This window comes from Antedon bifida, chromosome 4, assembly GCF_963402885.1.
Source record: "Antedon bifida chromosome 4, ecAntBifi1.1, whole genome shotgun sequence".
Taxonomy (NCBI): Eukaryota; Metazoa; Echinodermata; class Crinoidea; order Comatulida; family Antedonidae; genus Antedon; species Antedon bifida.
In genome coordinates this window covers 32,757,111-32,778,387 of record NC_136229.1, presented here as the reverse complement: position 1 = coordinate 32,778,387, position 21,277 = coordinate 32,757,111, and the positions used below count along the sequence as shown (strand labels likewise).

At 33.0% G+C, this 21,277-nt stretch overlaps 2 protein-coding genes across 2 annotated transcripts; both read left to right on the top strand.

Annotated features, from left to right (window-relative positions):
* The first annotated feature begins 4,562 nt into the window (after positions 1 to 4,562).
* LOC144839356 (DNA (cytosine-5)-methyltransferase 3C-like) lies at positions 4,563 to 13,736 on the top strand. Its single transcript, XM_078694672.1, has 21 exons — positions 4,563 to 4,884; positions 5,068 to 5,171; positions 5,546 to 6,091; positions 6,299 to 6,433; positions 6,618 to 6,677; positions 7,008 to 7,160; positions 7,396 to 7,503; positions 7,898 to 8,063; positions 8,223 to 8,315; positions 8,570 to 8,614; positions 9,613 to 9,692; positions 9,982 to 10,029; positions 10,208 to 10,327; positions 10,502 to 10,715; positions 11,050 to 11,195; positions 11,269 to 11,359; positions 11,511 to 11,659; positions 12,033 to 12,118; positions 12,293 to 12,368; positions 12,687 to 12,805; positions 13,080 to 13,736. Exons 1-21 carry the CDS (start codon positions 4,563 to 4,565, stop codon positions 13,225 to 13,227), a joined length of 3,009 nt encoding a protein of 1,002 aa, XP_078550798.1. The 3' UTR covers positions 13,228 to 13,736.
* Positions 13,737 to 14,454: 718 nt separating this feature from the next.
* On the top strand, positions 14,455 to 20,502 carry LOC144840298 (indoleamine 2,3-dioxygenase 2-like). The gene is made up of 14 exons (XM_078696076.1): positions 14,455 to 14,584; positions 15,327 to 15,486; positions 16,129 to 16,224; positions 16,326 to 16,445; positions 16,754 to 16,887; positions 17,054 to 17,174; positions 17,420 to 17,516; positions 17,639 to 17,690; positions 17,985 to 18,060; positions 18,413 to 18,491; positions 18,670 to 18,756; positions 19,035 to 19,131; positions 19,264 to 19,343; positions 19,857 to 20,502. The coding sequence occupies exons 2-14, from the start codon at positions 15,346 to 15,348 to the stop codon at positions 19,919 to 19,921; spliced, it is 1,245 nt and encodes a 414-aa protein (XP_078552202.1). The 5' UTR covers positions 14,455 to 14,584; positions 15,327 to 15,345; the 3' UTR covers positions 19,922 to 20,502.
* Positions 20,503 to 21,277: the final 775 nt, after the last annotated feature.

Below are 21,277 nucleotides of genomic sequence, written 5' to 3'. Positions count from 1 at the left end.
TGCATCATGTTTTATCAATCAATTCCACATTTATCCAACAAACAAATCAGCATGGATCTTACAAAAGAACAAGCATGTTGGTAGGTCTGCATTATTACTATTGTACTGTACTATAATATACAGGTCAATAAGGCCACATGGACTACATTTGGATTTGATTAACGAAGCTTATAGGAAGACAGTTTATATGACATGAATTTGTAAATAATTACTTACGAGCAGGGTTCAGGAAGCATGTAGGAATCAATGATATACTGATGATAAATGTCACTATAATCTATGAGGATATATAAATAAATATAAGTAAACTAATTACTACCCATCCTACAATCCCACAGCAAGGACGTACACGCAACGCGAGATGTAGTTGACCAATGACAAGCGACAGCTTCGTATAACCTATCGCGTGTGATTGGTCAAAGCGTTGTGCTTACGTCATTCCTAGTGGGAACAAGCTTTATAAGTGTGACAAAGATTCTACTGTACCTTGATATTATTTTGTAGTTTTAAACTTATAATTATTTGTTGAACCATGGACAAATGAAACAATTTATCCACGATTGTAAATAGAATGTTCTACTTTATTTCCATAGCTTTTGAAATAATATTATCTTCTCTTAAAAACCATTGTATGTTTTTTTACAAACTTTATCAGATATCAGTTTCTGTCCAGATAGTCACCCAAACGCGAAGAAAAACAAGTATTTTTAGCCAAGATCAACAGTCAGATCCACAATTCTAAAACCATCAAAGTTCCTTTATTTATTTATTTTTACTTCGCATTGAATTGTGATATGAACTGTAAAATATCATTGTTAATCCTATTCGAGATTGTTATTGAACAGGTAATCATTGGGCTGAAGAATATCAAAGAACTGGTCACGTTTTGTAAACTTCCGCTGAACATCTTTAAACAAATCATTGGCCTATCTTTCAAGCTTGTGATGAAGAATATTCCTTAATATGTTTGTGTTCGTAAACCTTCTCTTTCTAATGTGGACACACGCTTGCAAAGAAAAAGCGAAATATCATGGCGCTCGCGGATTCAAAGGATGATAACATAATATGTATTGCGCCTTATTGTTGTGTTCCCTCAATATGATATGATACACAACAAACACTCAGACTATTTATACGTGTAAAGAAGTAGTTTTAATCATCGCGCGTGCTCTGAAAGTATTTAGAACACTCATTTTTAAATGGTATGAAAGCACGACCTCAGGTTTATGAACACAGGCCATGAGACAGGCGTGATATTTAGTTTATATTTCATTTTAGTTTAGTTTATCGTCAACTTAGTCAGTCTATATTAGCACCCTTGGCAATGTGTCGCGAAATCCAAAATATAAATACATTTTAATTAAATTAAATATCTTACCTCCATGACATATTGGTAAAAGAACAGCAAACAGAAAAAAAAAACTCATTCCTTTCCAAATTAATTGATAATCTGAAACCGATTTGATTCTGGTAATCACTGGAGCAAATACATTGACATTAGGCCTAGCTTTGTTATTCTTAGTACGCTCTTTTACCTTTGTCACACTGGGTGAAATTTAACAATTAAATTTGTGTAACTAATCGCTAAGATACGTGTATAACAACACAGAGAAGAAAGATCTTTAAAGCCTGTCAAATGTCGAGTTACTTTTGTTTACGGTGTACCGGTTTAATAAGTATAGAACAACAAAACTTTATATTTATAATCATCCGCTCTGAAATATTTCCATATGCGGAGAATTGGAGAGGTGACGCAAAAATAAATAATCCATATATAAAACAGAGACGCATTTTGTTAAATAAAATGACCAAGTGTTGTTTTCAGACAGTTTTTCAAAGTGTGCTAGTGTACCAGTTGACTAACTTCGGCTGGAACTGGTAGAGAACAGGTTAGCTAGCTATCTAACAATAAAAAATAAAATAATAGAACAAACTTTAAAGATGTATTGCCCCCACAAACATGAAAAATGAAGATTAATTAAATCAGACTTTGAATAGGTTATTTTGTAGTTTTAATCAAGTGTGAATCACTTCCGTAGAAAAAAAACCGGAAAAAATAATGTTTTCACTTATAAAATAACATGAAAAATGGTTAAATTCAACCAAAAATCCATTGGCTGGCAGCCAATTTGACCATTTTTTGCTATAAATTCCAGTTCTTTCGGGTAATAACTATATGTGACTTTAAAATGGCATATTCAACAACAAAAATTGAAAAAAAAATAATTTTTCAGGGGGACAATACATCTTTAAGTTTGGGAAAAAAATTGGTAAAGTTTGCTAGATTACAAGGTTGTCTTCTTAAACTCTGAGTTTGCTCAAGTTAAAGATTGCTAAGTGTACCCATGTATTAAGGGGACACTTTCGGGACTCAACAAATTGTCCCCTTAATATGGGTGTGCCCTGAATAGAGATGTCCCTTTTCAGGTGACACTACAAAAATAAACAACGAAATTGTCGACCCTTATAATTCGCGATAAACACAACGCAATTATACCAAAATGAACACTAATTAATCTGGACTCAAGCCAACGGTTATGAAAACTGTCAACCCAGAGAAAGTATCACCATTTTGATGATATCCATTTTTGTATTAATAATGATATTTAAATTAATATAATTTTATAATATTTGTTGTTTTTGTGATGCATAAAACAATTGTACCAATCGAACACCACAGGTACAAACTATTTCAGGTGGCGTTTGCGAAAATTTTCAACCCAGAGAAAGGATCATCATTTTGATGATATCCATTTTTGTATTAATAACGATATAATTTAATATAATCTGATAATATTTGTTGTTTTTGTGGGTTCTAGGACACCTACCCCCTAGACAGTTACCCCCCGGATGTTTACCACCCGGACAACTACCCCCTTAGGACAACTACCCCCCGGACAACTACTCCCCGGACAACTACCCCCTTAGGATAACAACCCCCCGGACAACTACCCCCTTAGGACAACTACCCCCTTAGGACAACTACCCCCTTAGGATAACTACCCCCCGGTCAACTACCTATTATACACTGTTGCAGAGTCAGGTTGTTCCTAGGGGGTAATTGTCCGGGGGATAGTTGTCCAGGGGGTAGTTGTCCTAAGGGGGTAGTTGTCCTAAGGGGGTTGTTGTCCTAAGGGGGTAGTTGTCCAGGGGTATTTGTCCGGGGGGTAGTTGTCCTAAAGGGGTAGTTGTCCTAAGGGCGTATCCGGATATTCACCCCCTGGATATTTACCCCCCGGAAAACTACCCCCCGGACAACCACCACCTTAGGACAACAACCCCCTTAGGACAACTACCCCCTTGGACAACTACCCCTTTAGGACAACTACCCCCCGGACAAATACCCCCCGGACAACTACCCCCTTAGGACAACAACCCCCTTAGGACAACTACCCCCTGGACAACTATCCCCCGGATAATTACCCCCTAGGAACAACCTGACTCTGCAACAGTGTATAATAGGATACGGTTTTTGTGATGGATAAAAAATTGTACCAATCGAACACCACAGGTACAAACTATGTCAGGTGGCGTTTGCGATGGTACAACATCACAATAATCATAGTACTAGAAGGAGCGTACATGTTTTACAGGTTGTTGTTGTGTGCTATGCGCGGTACATTTGCTGGGCTAAATTGTTTTGTAGAAATCGATTGTGGTAAGAAAAAATTCAATATAAGATTAAGATCTTAAGGAAATTCATTATGTGGGTAGCAAGATGAAAAAACATAGCAATATAGAATGTGTAAACTTGTTAATATGTATATAGGCATCCATTATCTATGTAAGGCTAGATTATAGCCACCACATGACACGTGTGTTTCCAACGGATTGACACTGGGTGTACTGGTGGTGGTGACTGGTGAGGTGGGATAAAAAGACAGGCCTTTGCACACATACGAGATAACTGGAACTTGGAACGTAGTACCTTGTTATGTATGTCTACTGTATGATGTGGTAACATAGGGTCTAAGTAGAATTGATTCACATTGTGACTGGTCCTTACACAAGCATAACAAAATGGAAATGGCGAGTAAAGGCATCTTAACCTTTGTCCTCAATCAAGACGATGGTTAGTTAGTAAAAACGGAAAACAATAACACCATTTTGAAAAGTCTTCAAGTTACTTTTGTTTACAGTGTACCGGTTTAATAAGTATAGAAACAACAAAACCTGATAATTATAATCATTCACTCTTCTTAAATATCTCCATATGGGGAGGAAAAAATAAATAAATACATATAATATTATATAAAACAGAGACTCATTTTTTAAAAGTCTTCCCCAAGGAATCGAAGCCACATCTGATCCCTGACCACATGACAAGTCGCAGTAATTATTTTATTATTACAGTAATGTAGCCGCAAGTAGTGCGTTTTTTTTAAAAAATGGAACGATCTCTGTTCAAGCCATTAGATTGTCAAAGGCCTCTACCTTTCTGTGGTCAGGTTGAAACCTTTACCAACCCTACTGGTGGCTGACCCTGTATTAATGTAGTTTTAAAACTTTTGGTTTTTTTTCAACAAATTCTTTCATATATTTTTTGCTTATAAAAAAGGAAGATGAAGCTGCGAAATAAAAAGAAGAAAAACTCTCACCAGAAGGCAGAAAGTAATTCTGTAATAGATCATAGCCAACCTGATAGCATTCTATTTACCAGCAAACAACCACAGAAAAAGACTTTCTCTCCAGCTTCTCAACGAGTTACTGATAGTTTTAAAAAACAAAGTCGTCTTTCTTTGCCTGTTGATATACAAAGAAAAAAACATATGGTGTCTCCAATTTCTCAAGAATTTGAAAACTTACAAGAAGGTGACTATCAAAAAAAGTCTGCTGTTAGACATGCAAGTAGAAGGAGGACCATTCCTATTTATAAAGCATCTGGTTTGTTTGTTTTATTAATTCAATTTAATATTTACAGTAATACAGTAGTATCACATTTCATTAGGAAGAAATTTAGAATAAACAAAATTGAAATGAAAACAATTAAGAACACAGAAGTGTTTAGATAATGATATAAAAGCAAAAATTATAGTATAAATTAAAGTTTGAATAAATATATTGCAGTTAATTCTGGTGACTTTATGGTGAGGAGTACTCAAAGAAAGAAAGCTTTGCATAAATATTTATCCAAACGAAGAAAGAGACTACTAAAGAACGGAAGTACTATGGTAATTATTGTAATTGTTTATTATTGTAGTCAAATGTCACTATACCATATGTCCACGTCTTGCTATTTTTCCAATGTTGTTTTTTTCCTTAAAGATGTCTCCCAAAAACATGAAAATCGGAAGGTTAATTTTAAAAAAGGCTTTGAATAGGTAATTTGGCAGTTTTAATCAAGTTAATTTCATAGCAAAATAAACTTAAAAACTAAGTTTGTTACTTATAAAAAGACAAAATTATACAGTTAAATTCAACCAAAAATCCCATTGTCTCCAGTCCAGGAAGCCTGTTCTAAATAAACTGTCCTTAAAATAACAATAAGAGAATTCCTAATAAAACTAAAGAACTCATTAACAATGTTTCTTATTTTCCATTATAGAACAATACAACAAAAAAACATATCATCATTGGTAAGCTCTTTAATTGTTTACCAAATGAATCTCTTGAAGAATCAAGCGATTATGGTAAAATATCTGACACAGCCTTGACCACGGGAGAGCTAAAGATTGATGATTTGAATCATGATGATGATGGCAGCATTAAACACGAAGAGACCACAAACCGGTCAGAATCATTAGATTCTCAAAGAGAGTGTATCATTGCATCTTTTTCTGACAACACAAGGAAAGGAAAGACTAAGAGGAAACTAGATACAGAATTGGTTGAAAAGAGGTCTCAAAGACATAAAAAAAGCAAAAATGACAGATACGAGAAAATAAAAAGTGCTCTAAAGGAAGCATTGTCCTGCAACTTGGAAGCTTTTGATGAAAAGTCAAGAGAGAAGAAGAGTGTTGAAGAAATGGCAGAATTTGGTGAAACTAAAAGCAATGAACCTAGTACAGCAGAAACTGTATCGCCAGATATGATTATACAAAATGAACATTTTCCACAGACAATTGCCGAAAAAAGCAGCCATGCAGAAGGTGTAAGTTAAAAAAGGAATATTTTGTAATACAGTGTCATTTTAAAAATCTATAATGATCTTGTGCATTGCTCATCATGACTTCTGACCAGCCCTTGAGCCCAAATTGTGTTTGAAAGCTGCTATGTAGGTTATCATATTCTATAATTATAGGTCTACCCATAGGTCAGTACAGTTTATGACACATTATTTAACTTGTGTGTTTTTTAGAATTTTGAAAGTCGTGGTGTCAATGGATGGGAGCAAAGTTTACGACAAAAACCAAAAACAGTTGACAAGTACCAAGCAACTTTTAAGCCAGACTCTGGCTCTAATGAAGTAAGCTCTGTCAAGAAGAAGTCTGAGGTAAGGAACTTATTAATTAATACAGGCACATACTCCTGAAAAAATCTGTTTAAAAAAAAGAGGCTAAGAAGCACAACTTCAAATGATCCCAGATGTATATTACTGAGTTAGTTAGTGGTGTACCGTTCTGTCAACAGTCTTAACCACCATAAAACAATTTTTTATTTTCTTTCAATTAAATTAGAAATCTGTTAAAAGAACTATGCAGAAGGAATTTCATCAAGACAAAGATTTTGAGAAAATGGTAAATATGAACAATTAAACATGTACAGATGAATACAACTAGAGAAACACAAAGATTTGACTGTGTATACACAATAAAAAAATTCTTTTTCTGATTTTTGGGGTTTTTATAATATATCTTTATTTATATGCTAATAATATTTATCAACAAATACAGTCATGTTGTTGAAGACTCCCTGCCCTTTATTTTTATACCTGTTAAAATGGTATTAATACAGATGAAAGAGCTGATTTACAAAATATATTCCTAAAAATACGAACATTAAGATTTTCATATACAGTAGTATGCCTATTCAGTTATGTTTCATTAGTATTTTCTTTCAATTTCCAGGATCAGTTTATGATTGGAGACTTGGTCTGGGGAAAGATTAAAAGCTATCCTTATTGGCCAGCCTTGGTTGTCTTTCGCATCCCAAATAGTGATATACTGCCCTCGCCAGGTTCGAGATGGATCAAGTGGTTTGGCGATGGAAAGTATTCTCATGTAAGTTTTGTATACTATACATTTCAATTTAGTTTGCTTTTGTGTATTTTTTCAGTATTTGTGTGTAACCCTATATAATGAAACAGTGTAATGTTGTTTTTTTAAGCTGTTTGCATTCATGCTTGTAGCCTTTTCCGGCACTGGCTCCTTCCTAAACAATATTTTATCTATGTTATTGAGAAAATAATGTTTTAAATCTAAATTAGGAATTCTTTTATTTTGTTATTGTTTTAAGGTAAAAGTTGATGACATTTTTTCCTTTGGTATGTTTGGTAACCATTACCAACCCTCATATTCCAAGAAGTTTAAACTTTATCAGAAAGCAGTGTACCAGGCATTAAAGGTACAGTAGTAACAGAACGTAGACATACACATACAATACCCACTCTTATCTTGTTTAGCTTGTTTATAATATTAAGGATAAAATACTGAATACGACATTAAAAATTTTATTTTTATGTATAGTATGGTTTCTTTGATGTTTTATATTTTTATAATGCTCTATCAATTATGTAAATACTCTGGCTACTTTATATTATATGATGAATATTGTAATAAAGACCAATATATACTATGTAATCAGAATGGTAAATGTGTATATACAGTATAGTAGCAGTAAGTTAGTAATACTGTATAGATATGAATCAATGAAAAATGACATGACACATCACCATTTGTTAGTTTGATTGACTGTATGAATTTAGAAATTCTGTTAGATGTTTCTACCTCATTTCTAGGTTTGTGCTGCACGAGCAAAGAAAGAATATCGTTATAAATTTACTGAACGACCGCTTACCAGGCAGGAAAGCATTAACGAAGACGAGGCTCTAAATTCTGAGTTAATTGATTGGGCAAATGGAGGCTTTCAACCTCAAGGAGTTGATGCCATAGTGCCACCTCAAGGTACAGTTGTTTTTTAATTGTCTTTTTCTTGAACTATATTAAAATTTATGTTTTTTATTATTGTAACCAGGTATAGTATTGTATGTTTTTATTTGATTTGTTATTGATATCTATGAATAAGTTACTACTAAATAATTCTAATACATTAATTATTTTCAGAGGAAAAGCAGCTACCACAATTTTCATGGAATCCCACCACACCATCTACTACAACTGTCCCGAAAAAGAGTCCTCCTAAGATCACTAGTAGAGGTAAGAAAAGTATTCGAAATAAATGTAACAGATTAAACAAAAGTTTGAGAATCATCAATGATTTTCATACGCAAATTGAAATATTTCACATAAGTATACTTTCATATTTTAAATAAAGAATCACTATAGCTGCTGCGACTGCAGCTATTGTATATGACCTTGTTTCAGTTGAAGGTAACACTTTTGTAGAACATAAGAATTAGTGTTTACATTTTAGTAGAAATAAAAGTTATCATTTTACTTTCTTTTCTTAGATGAAATGATTGAGAAGGTAAAGAGTGGGAAACTAAAATTAGAAGGTAAGATTGTTTGATTTGCAATCACATTTCAATGTTAAATCTCATGTGACCATTAAAGATATATTGTCCCCCTAAAAAAATATTTTTTTAAATTTTTTTGTTGAATATGTTATTTTAATGTCACATAATAGTTATTCACTCTCACAAAAAATTGGGTCTGAAAAAAATGTATTTACCTGAGAAAAATGTAATTTAAAGCAAAAAATGGTCAAATTGTCTGGAAGACAATGAGTTTTTGGGTAATTTAACTGTTTATTTTGTCTTTTTATAGGTGAAATAATTTTTTTCCCCCGTTTTTTTTCTTATGGAAGTGAACAACTTCATTAAAACTGCAAAATGGCCTATTCAAAGTCCGATTTTAAAAATCTTTATTTTTCATGATTTTGGGGGACAATACATCTTTAATATACCGGCTAATGTTACAAAATAAGGCTTAGTTTGGTAACAACAAACTTGCAATTCAGTTGACCAACTTGGTTTTGTAACAACATGGCGCTTGCAAGTCAGATCTAACTTGGTTTGGTAACAGCATGGCTCTTGCAAGTCAGTTGACCAACTTGGTTTGGTAACAACATGGCGCTTGCAAGTCAGATCTAAATTGGGTTTGGTAAAAGCATGGCTCTTGCAAGTCAGTTGACCAACTTGGTTTGGTAACAACATGGCGCTTGCAAGTCAGATCTAACTTGGTTTGGTAACAACATGGCGCTTGAAAGTCAGATCTAACTTGGTTTGGTAACAACATGGCGCTTGCAAGTCATTGACCAACTTAGTTTGGTAACATGGCACTTGCAAGTCAGTTGACCAACTTGGTTTGGTAACATGGCGCTTGCAAGTCAGTTTACAACTCTGACTGTATATATGGCTGTAGATTGATATGCGACTTATATTTGTTTTTTTAATGATAAATAAATTTATAGTATAGAGTTTTGCAAATAATATTGGTAACTTGATAAATACAGTAGGCCTACTTTTTATTTCTGTCATTTATTATCTTATAGATATGTGCATTGCTTGTGGATCATGTAATGTGAATGATGTCCATCCTCTGTTCATTGGAGGACTATGTGAATGTTGTACAGTAAGTATATTCCTAAGAAGTAACATACAACAATATGTATACTCAGTGCACACTATTTATTTATCATGAAAAGACTCATCTTCTCCCTATTATGTTAACTGGACTTCAGATTGCCAGATAATTGGTCAATTCATTATGTTGTCACATGATCACTTTTGTATGCATTGTAATTCATATTCAATGACTACAAATATGCAAATGTATTCAAACTATAATTCTTTATGTTAAATCATTCATTAATATGTACGTGTGCGATGTTTTCAAACTATTCAAAATATTTTAATTACAGGTCGAATTTTTAGAGACAACATATCTTTTTGATAATGATGGTTACCAGGTGAGGAGTTTATAGGGCCTAAACAGTATGCATATATTAGGCTATTTGATTCATTTAGCTGAACAGTTTTAACAACAATATATTACCAATCTATAAAATCTACCAAATCTGACATTGTTGGAAAGTGATGTTGTTTGATCTTTGTTGTATTTACTGTACATGTTCATTTATCTTTTAGTCATATTGCTGTGTTTGCAGTGCTGGTAAGGAGCTACTGTTATGCAGTGACGATGCTTGTTACAGGTCTTTCTGCTTTAATTGTGTTAAGCTATTAGACAGCAGTAACACATTGAAAGAGGTAGCGTATGAAAAAGTAAAAACAAACGATAAAGAAAAGAATAGATTCATAAAATTGGAGGAAAAACCCCTGCTTAAAGCAATTTGTTTGTATGGTTTTATAAGTTTATTGTTTGGCACTGCAGCAAGAAATTTATTTGAACCTACTACTAAAAATGTATATTATTACACTAAGGCAATCAAGAAGGACAAGTGGATTTGCTACATGTGCTGTCAAAACGTTAAAAGCCGATTGCTTACTCGACGGGATAATTGGCCCAAAAGATTGATGGAGATGTTTAAGAATGACCGTGTGCAAGATTTTGAACCATTCAAGTCGTATGTGGCGCCTCTAATAAAGGATCGTCAACCGATCAGGGTGCTTGCACTTTTTGATGGCATTGCCACAGGTAAGAATTGTTGATGCACTAAAATGTTGTGCAAGTTGCTACTGGCATTTTAAAATGTTATTTAGTTGGATTGTATGCTAGGCATATTTACTATCAACATTTATTATGTTGATAAAAATTAGTCGACCATATAACACCTTTTAAGATAATGATTGGTGTGAAAATATTGAGAAAACATACCAGGTGACACATTCAACTGCTTATTTCCAATGAATTGCTATTAATAAACAATTTTTATAAAAAAACAAAAACAAGTGTCCAGTGTTGCAACACTTCCTCTCCAAATCTATCCTTCAATGTTGTAAATAGTGCAATTTTAATGTATTTTTGACAGGACTACTTGCATTGAAAGAGCTTGGATTCCAAATCAAATGTTACATTGCATCGGAAGTGAACGAAGACGCTATCAAAGTGTCCACCGTTCGTCATGCGGAAGATATTGTGCATGTTGGGGACGTGAAAAACATAACAAAAAAACAGGTGCGTGTTCTTCAAACTCGCTGTTTTATTGTTATCTTGAACTTGTTAATTTCTTTGAATTGTTTGTGTACAGGTTGAAGAATGGGGTCCATTTGATCTTGTGATGGGAGGCAGTCCATGTAATGACCTGTCCATCGTTAACCCTGCCAGGAAAGGACTGTTTGGTAATTATACATTTCATTATGTACATATACTAATAGTTATGCATTTATTGAAAGAGGGAGTCCAGTTGAAAATATTGTGTTTGATTTAGTTGTATGTGTGCCTGTAAATTTGTTATTTAGGTAATTTGTATTTTACTTAATAATTATTTAGAAGGTACTGGTCGACTCTTCTTTGAATTTCAACGCATTCTGACTTACGCTAAACCAGCAGAGGGTGACAAACGACCTTTCTTTTGGTTTCTTGAGAATGTTTGTTTCATGGAGCATTCTGATAAGATGGACATTTCACGGTTTCTTGAGGTATATATACTAACATACTTTACATTCTCAATATCATGCACATTGTAGGCCTACATTGGCAGGCTGTTGGTTTTTTTTTATAGCTTTTTATTTCTTATACTTATTGTAGGCTAACTAATAACTATGAATGGAAATGAGAAATTCTCACAATTGAACAAGCTTTAAACCTGTTAAGTTAAAAATATTGCTATATATTATTATTTTTTTGTTTCTTATTTCTTTTGCTTATTTTAACTAATAACTATGAACTTAAATGAGAAATTCTCACAGCTTTAAAAGAATACATTGCTATATAAAGACAAAACAAAATATTTATTTAATAATTTTCCATACATGATTGAATGTTTTTTTTTTATTTGTGACTTGACCACAGTGTAATCCTGTAATTGTGGATGCGAAGGATCTGAGCCCTGCTCATCGGGCAAGATATTTCTGGGGTAACCTTCCAGGAATGGAAAGGTTAGTGTAGAACTGTGTAAACAAATAAATATTGATCACAAATATTAAGCACAAAATTAAACACACTTTTAATTTTCGTTTTACACAAAGAATAGTAGTTAGTAAATTTCTACAAACAATATTTATTTGATATTTTTATTTACTTTTAACTTATTCTTATTGTGACCTGCTCAGGCCTAATGTGGCTACAGGTGACCACTCACTGAGCTTACAAGAATGTCTGGAACCAAACTGCAATAGACAGGCGCAGGTATGTGACTGCATTTGTAATTTCATAACTCTCTCATGCTATTTTCCTTAATAAGTAATTCTCTTGCGTTTTATTGACTTTGAGGGTAAGCTTAACTTAAGCATTATCTTAAGTGTGAGTGGTGAATATGATCAAGACTAAATTTTAAGTGTATATATTCCATTACTTAAATTAATCCGGAAATAGAACTGTCTAAATACTCTCTAACTTCCTAAATACTCCAGCTAACTCCCTAAATACTCCAGCTAACTCTCTAAATACTCCAGCTAACTCCCTAAATAATCCAGCTAACTCCAACACTTGTTCATAATATTTAAGTTTAAGAAAATCCGGACAATTACAACAAAATCGAACTCAATTAAACAAAGTAAAGAGAAGGTGTTACCGGTTCTAATGAACGGAAAAGAAGATGGCCTTTGGTGTACTGAAATGGAGAGGTAGGTACAGGTACAAAATCGTCATGTGCATGGTGATGAGTTTAAATCTAGTTTTATTATTGAATATTGTTTGACTGAAATAGACAAATCATCCGTCTGAATTCACATATTGATGTAAATCTTTTAAATAATAAGCAAGACAAGTTTAAAAGAATTAACTATTATTGACTATATCTCTGAATTAATAATCTGAAATTCCATAATACAACTCTCAAAGCAAAGCTTACAACTTATAACTTGACCACATTAACTGTTATGTGGTACTTTTTGACAGACTGTTTGGTTTTCCCGAACACTACACGGATGTAAGTAACATGGGCAGAGTAGCACGTCAACGACTTTTAGGCCGAGCTTGGAGCGTTCCTGTTATCAAACACTTACTATCCCCATTAAAGGATTTCTTTGCTTGCAAAACTATATAATAAACAGTCAATTATGCGATAACATTTTTGTAGAATGACTCACTTTTGAATATCTCTTGGAGAAAGTAAGCACATATTTCAAAAATGAAAGTTATCTTGAAAATGATATCAATATTGTTTACAAATATTGTACTTTTCAACAGAATCTACTACTATTCCTAAATGCCTATTTAACCTTACCTAACTATTTTTGGTTAGAATGAATATTATATGAAATGCTTGCCTTTGTTTTTAAAAAGCTTACCAGCTTTCCTTGCATGCTTTTATTTTTGTTTATTATTTGTATAACTATTCTTTATATATAGTTTGCAACAACAAATAGCACTGTACACATAGACATGTATGGTGACACACTTCAGATTTTGTTTTGAAGTTGTGTTTTTAGTATACACAAGTTCTTAAAGTTTTAGTTCAAACTTTTTATAGTATAGTTTCTTCTGTTTATTTTTGGTTTGTTTACTCATTAGTGTCGATTACTAAATAAAAATAAATGATTATGCAAATGATGAACTGATAGAAAAAAAAAAGGTATATAATATTACCAATCAGTAGTATATTTAAAAAAAAAATATTTGTAGAAATGTACTATATAATATAATTGAGAATTTAATTTTTTAAACTCTGCAGTTTTAAGGAAAAAAAACAAATTTAATACAAATTTTAAAATAATAAATGCAATGTTATCAGTAATATGCCTACATAATATGAAATTATTCTAATAAATAATTAATCCAGAGTTACTACTGTATAATAATTATACTTGGTAATTGCCTTTTGTTATGTTAAAACTAGGTTTTTCTTTAGTCATTGTATATATTATGTTCAGTGGTATTTGTGTTAGATGCTAGCTCTTATAACTATATTTGATTTGTAACACATTATATACGTTGTATATAATTTTATAATGGTATTTTAATAATGTATTCGTAATATCTAATAGATAATGTTTTTAACTTAAAGCAAACCTAATTTATCATGACCTCAGATGAATAACAAAGCATGCTTAGTTTTCTTTGTTTCAAATTGTATGCTTAAATTAAGCAGTTTTAAGAAAGTTGTTAATAAATAATTTCAAAGTTTTTAATTTGTGTTATAAATAATTTATCTGCAAGTTTTGCTGCTCCCAAGCCTCAAAATGGCATTTGGCGCGCCATACGTATGCGGTAATTTTGTTTTAATGCAACAATGAACGTGTATTGATCGAGTGATTACTATTATTAAATTGACCTTTTGGTTATTAAGTCGCGATATAGTTTGATTCGATCACAAACAGACGGGTTTAATGTTCCAATATTGAAGAAGAGAAGAAGCGAAGAACGTTGGAAGGCTGCGGGTAGATAATACAGTAGCCCTAATAGTATGTGATTGTTTTGTTGCCATTGATTAGTTTACAATAATGAATGTTCATGAGTTGAAATATTGACTGTTCTATTTAACACGGTGTGTTAATAATATACCTACGAGGCCGTTATAGACGATCCACCGTGTATAACTGGTATTTTAGGGTACGTGGTTAGGCCTGTAAATAGGACGTGATTCCAAGGCAATCCAACAGGACACAGTGAGCTCGCCATTTGATATTATGTCTGGCTACGACAAAATTACGTTCGAAGCGGCCGCCACCAAAGCGTTCAATAACGTAATCTGTATGGAACACCGTGTGCGCTTTGATTGTCGCTATTGGCCCATGTGCTTTAATCTTTTATCGTGATCGTTGTTTGGACAGGTTTTCTTTACCTCGGACGTAAATATCAATTTAAATAAATTAAATTAAATACATTATTATGTAATTTATTCCGTCTCCTTTTATTATGAACTTCTCCGCGGCGCTCAGTGCCTGTTATTATAAAAGGGTTTGGAACTGATCGTGTCGCAGCCACAGATAAACTCTTTGATCTCCGAAGCTCAGCATCCTGTTGTTAGATTGCCTTGGTGATACCCAGACTGATGTTAAGAGGTGTAAGTAGAGGTGCTGAACTTAAAACTATTTTTGTATTACTATTATTGAGATATTATTGGTTGAATACGAAAGTGTTCCATGCTCGTCTTTTGCAATCTGCCTACGCTCATATCTGTTTTTGTTTTCCAAAAATTTCCAGAAAATAATTGTTATAGGCTATGGCCCTAGGCTATGACCCTAAAAACATGGATGACTTGCTGGATGAAGGAAAAACAAACAGATACTTTCAAGAATGCGCCGAAAGTCTCGAAAGATTCGGAATTTCCCCAGAATTAGGATTTGTTGTTGAGAACCCACTGGTAATTATTATTAATATTATTATTATTATTATTGTTAAGGATCTTTCGACCTACGTCGCCAGCAAGGACCAATGATTCGTCAAACTTTATCGAGATCCAAATGTCCCCGCAAGCGCAGGAATAAGGATGACGAAACTTAGGTCCTAGGTTTTTACAAATCGAAAGCTTTCTTAACGGTTCATAGTAACCAGAATGGTAACTTTAGGCCTACATTCATTTGAAAACTCATGAATATCTTTCGACCACACATGTACGTTGTGGCGTTGGCGATGGTAATTGATGATGTTGGTGGTAATGATGGTGTTGGCAGCGTTGATGGTGATGATGATTCCAAAGTTCCCATCAATTTCAGTCAATTAGTTTCGCTAAGTACCAAATAAGGTATGGTGACTGAAGTTGCTATGATGTCAAGGAGATAGGTAAAGCGAAGCATTCTCGTTTTATTGTATGCGGCGGGTATATTTTTCAGTGTATACCACGATTTTGTTGTGAACGAGTCTCCGTTTTATTATTATTATAACCAACTATATATTTAACGGGCGATTTATCGAATTTTACCCTTACGTAAATGTATATATAGATAATACCACAATGTTTATTTGTTGTACACGTTGATTAATGTATTTTTCTTTTTTTTTAAAGCAATCTCTACCACAGAAGTTTAGTATTTGGGAAGAACTTGCAAAAAATCTAAAAGATCTTATTGAAAGTGCTACACTTAGAGATGAAGTCAATAAGGTAACACACTTTACGTTTACAATGTGTTGTTTTGTATTTGTTTCTAAAAAAAATCTATTTCAATTTATAGAATTAATTTTTCCGTGTTTGCCTTGTTTTAGATGCCGTTTTTACATCATGAGCTTCTCCAATCCCACAATGAACTGCGGTTTGCCCATACATGTTTGACGGCTGTGTTGCATGGTTACGTGTGGATGAAAGGCGAAAAAGATATTGTATCGGTAAGGATCATATGTCTATATTTTTAACGAACTGAAGTGGATAGTAAACAGTGAATTAAAATAAACTATTCATAGTAAAACAACTTGGTTCTTCTACTACGTACATACATATTGGCAAATCAACAATCATTTGCGTTGCGTCCTATATTGGTCCAAGCAAAAACCATGATAATGTATTAACTTTACTTTAATTTTATTAAAATTTACAAGGAACACATACGTAAGTTCTCAAAATACAAACATGGAAGTTGTGTGCATTAATATTTCTATTTTATTTTATCACTAAAACCGAATAATTTATATTTTAGACAGTTCCACGAAACCTAGCAGTGCCTGTGTGTGGAATTTCAGAAAGACTAGGGATCGAGCCGGCAATGAGGCATTACACGTTTGTTTTAAATAACTGGAGACTTCTAGATCCAAATGGAAAACTCGAGCTTAAGTACGTATATATTTATAGTTGGATATTAATTGATTACTTAATTAAGATTTACCTCAGGGTGTATTGAAGTGCAAAATTAAGATTTAGTATATGGTTTTGATCACTGTCGTCACTGGTCTGATATCGTTCTCTAATAATCATTTTCATAATTTGAATTTTGTTTCAGTAATGTCAAAACTATTATAAATTTGCGGGCAGGAGAGGACGAGTCGTGGTTCTTCATGGTGGGTTTGCAAATGGAACTTGAAGCTGCGTCAGGGTTATGTGCAATAGTAAGAGCTCAAAAGGTATAACTCATCTTCTTTTTGTACTCTCAAAACAAATCTAAATAAATGTAGACATGACGTATGAATTAATCAAGATTGTGTCGAACAAATGGAAGAATATACTTTGATAATAATATACTATAGAACATAAACCCAGTCAGCAATTTTGTGTATCAGAACTGAAATTACTCAAGAACAATATGTTTTTGTTTTAAGGTGACTGAAAGTTTACTACTAGTAATTGTTTTTTTATTGTATTTCGTAAGGCTGTAAATGAAGAAGAAAACGAAGTACTAACTGACTGTTTGGGAATAATGGCATCGTCTATATCGCGTGTTGATGGCACCCTCAGGAGAATTCATGGTAGGAGATATTGGAGATGGTATAAAAAATGCTTTTGAATATGGCCTACAATAGGCCTATATACAAAGACTGAAACAAAATAGTATAATTTGAAGTAGGCCTAATTATTTTCTTTCTTTTAGAACGATGTCGTCCAAATGTTTTTTACAATGTGCTTCGGCCATACATTAATGGGTAAAGTGATCGTAGTTCATCGCCTCATGATTGTCATAAACATCTTCAACTTAATGTTCATCATCGCTATCTTAACATCATTATTATTGTGTTTGTGTTGTTATTATCTTCATCCAAACTACTGTACTGTATATTTAACATTAACGTTTACATTAAATAATAATTAATTATGATCACCGTTTTCCCATTATCAAGCATCATGATCATAGTGAATTTTTATATTATATATTATAATCAGTATAATGATTAAATCTACAATTAAATCAAAAGAATATCGTTTTTTTCTAAATGTAGGTGGGACTGTGACGCATTCAAGTCAAATGGTTTGAAAGGTCTCATCTATGAAGGTGTTAGTACCGAACCTAAATCGGTTCGTACCATACATATGCATTGCAAAGTCATATTGTATTCATTAATATTAAAATCACAACCTTTGTTTAATCTGTCATTAAAATTCAAGTGGTTTTATTATATCCAAAAATATCCTTTCAACAATGGAGAGAAAAACCAATATTATTGCAATACAGTAGCTTATTAATATGATGACGTACATTTACATTGTCTACTTGTTTTTCTACTCGGTTTTTTCCCCATTATCCTATAACTAAGGCGTCTGCCAATTGTTGCTTTTAATATGTTGTTATCAATTAAAATTCAGTCATTGTTACCAAAACAATTGTTATTTTAAATAATAATTTATATTTACATAACCTAATTCCTAGTATTCTGGAGGCAGTGGTGCCCAGAGTGCTATTCTATACGCCTTCGATTCAGCATTAGGAATCAACCAACCGAGTTCTGGTAAGTTAGCCTGGTACAGTAGGCCTACTCGTTCGTCTATCATTTATATTAATATTGAATTCAATGTTTTATTCCATCTTTTATGCAAATCATAATCAATTCAGTTGTATTTTTGAATGTGATTTGTAGAATAATAATCAAATAAATATACTGTACTAATATTACTACTTGTTTAAAGGTTACAACATGTTCTACCAAATGCTTTGTCCTGCACATAAGGACTTTATTGAGACAATTCAATCTGGACCTTCGATCAAGGAATATGGTATATACCTTCTTCTTCTATTGGATCTTAACTTGTTTCTGTGCCTAAAAAACGCATTGGTGGTAACTCTGCCTTTGCATTTTAAATTGATACAAATATAAATATTTTTGTTGAATTACGACTTGAAATGCGAGTGGGCTAGTGATTGAGACGGAGCTAGTGATTGAGACCTTACATTATTGAGGACTCCTCTTATGAATTATGTTAATAAAAATGTCTATGGAATGCGTTAATATCACTGTATTTTTTTCATTCCTTTATTAATGTTTTTGTTTTAGTTTTGAAGCAAAAATGCGAAAAGCTTAGAAGTAGATTCAATAATGCTGTGAAAGTTCTACAAGATTTGCGAAGCTATCATTTGCAAGTTGCGGCAAGGTAAAGTGAACACGCGGGTTTGTGTCGAGGATAGTTTCGTATAATTCTTGCATAATATTTGTAAAAATTATATTCTTAAATACTCTTATTATCTTAGATTTATTGAATGTATTATTCATTTTGGTGATCTAGATATATTATTTTGGAATCTAACCGAAAACACACAAATAAGGCGTTTGCGAACCAGGCAAAGGCAGGAACAGGAGGATCAGGTAAGTGACGCCTACTTCATATCTAAGTTATACAAGCATTGGGCCTCACGGTTTTCATCTGTTTTTTTTTTTCTTGTAATTGGTCGCGGCTGAACCAATAGCAAGTTTGAATCGCCAATTCTCTTGTGTGCAGTAAGTAGGATTGTCTACAGAAGGTACTTGCGTCTTGTCATACCTTGAATTAATGTACCCTTCTGTAATCTATTGACTCAAACGGTTTCTAAACAATCATAATGTATTTGCACGATTGTACCCTTAGGCAAGACCATGGAGAATTATTTTCTTGGCAAGACACTTTACTTGCGTCTCTCCTGCAACCAGGTGTACAAATGAGTACCTGGTATGGTTAAAGCACAATTTTGCGCTGATTACTAGTTATGGGAGTACGTTTCCATATGTGTTTGATAAAAAGTACTGGGGTAATAATATAATGTAATTTTGAGAAAAACGTTCGTTTATGCAGGGTTATGTAGAATTTAGTAAGTAAATCTTTGTAATTTGTTTTGTTTGTAGATTTTATGAAATTCCTGAAGGGTACACGAGATTGCACAAAAGACACGTTGCTGGAAAAGCCATAACGACGTGCGAACAATCTCATTTACTTACTTTCTAGGCTTACAATTTGATCTTTTGCAGTTTTTGGTCGAGCCTCTTTTCTATTGTTTTAAATATGGTTTATGTATTTTTAACTACAGGTGTATTAACAAAGATTTTCTTATTTAATTTTTATATGAATTAGACCAATATAAAATGAATTAAAAAATTGATTAGTACAGTAGGCCTACCTGTACTGGACATAGTAGTACATGGGATAGTGAGTTTGTAATATCGGTTGTATGACTTGTTCCATGGTTCTCTTATTTCTTTTATTTCAACATGTTCACATTAACATTAAGCTATACAGCGCACACTTTTATACGATAAAATAAGTATTATCCGGGGTGGTTTAGTATTTTATCTAGTGTTAGAAATAAATGTCTTCAACTGCGTCATAAACTGGCTGCAATAAACCAACTCCAAATGTTTGTCAAACATTTTGATGATGATATTAGGGTTGCGATATGAGATGAGATTGTGTATTATGTATTATTATTATTATTATTTATGTCGTCGCACTGTATTGAAACGAATACGGAATAAATGACCTTTGGTCAACAAGAAAAATAAAATAAACCCGTTAAAATAAAGATCTTGAAGGTCGTTCTTTATCGGAGAGCCAATCAATAACTGGAGTTTAAAATTCCATAAAATTTATTTGAGTTCTAAACCTAATTCCTCCTGTAAGCGTACACACACCGGCAGCATATTGAGGACAATAAGAAAGGTACAAAAGAGAACGTATATCGGTTTAGTTTATAAGACGACTTCTCTTTGTCTTTCTCTTCACACCTTCTCATAGAGTGCGGCTTACCATGGATAAAATAAGTATCTATAGGCCTAGAGCATATGAGATACTTACAGGTTGTCCAAATTTCTTTCGATTAACTTATTTTTACTCCTGAAATGTTAATGTATGGCTCTAGCTAGTAACTTGTTTAATGGCCTATAAAATAAACAAAATAAAAACGAGGTAACTGACAACCACCTTATTAACCAACATCGAATATGATGCTGATAAGATTCGAATATTTCTTTCTAACCAAATGACCGAAGAGACAACTTCCAATATTTTGTCACTCGTAGGGAATGTGTGACTACCTCTCCCCGGTCCCCTAGCCTAGTAATAACCACTGGACCACTTTTGTTAGCATTGGATTGCGCCATCTATATTGTTAAATGTCAGAAATTATATATGCTATTATTTTGCTCAGATTCCTCGCGAATCAATCTTCACAGATTCTTAATCCAAGCAGCTCATCAAGTGAAGATACTGTCGAAATATAATACACACATGCGTTGGTTAAGTGTCTAAATGTGGTATTCTGCAGTTAAGT

Coding starts and splice junctions, on each gene's coding strand:
- LOC144840298 (XM_078696076.1), top strand. CDS start 15,346: ATGGCCCTAGGCTATGACCCTAAAAACATGGATGACTTGCTGGATGAA. Junction 16,225..16,325: donor TTAGAGATGAAGTCAATAAG/GTAACACACTTT, acceptor GCCTTGTTTTAG/ATGCCGTTTTTACATCATGA. Junction 18,757..19,034: donor ACCTTCGATCAAGGAATATG/GTATATACCTTC, acceptor TTTTTGTTTTAG/TTTTGAAGCAAAAATGCGAA.
- LOC144839356 (XM_078694672.1), top strand. CDS start 4,563: ATGAAGCTGCGAAATAAAAAGAAGAAAAACTCTCACCAGAAGGCAGAA. Junction 11,360..11,510: donor TGCCAGGAAAGGACTGTTTG/GTAATTATACAT, acceptor ATAATTATTTAG/AAGGTACTGGTCGACTCTTC. Junction 11,660..12,032: donor ACATTTCACGGTTTCTTGAG/GTATATATACTA, acceptor ACTTGACCACAG/TGTAATCCTGTAATTGTGGA.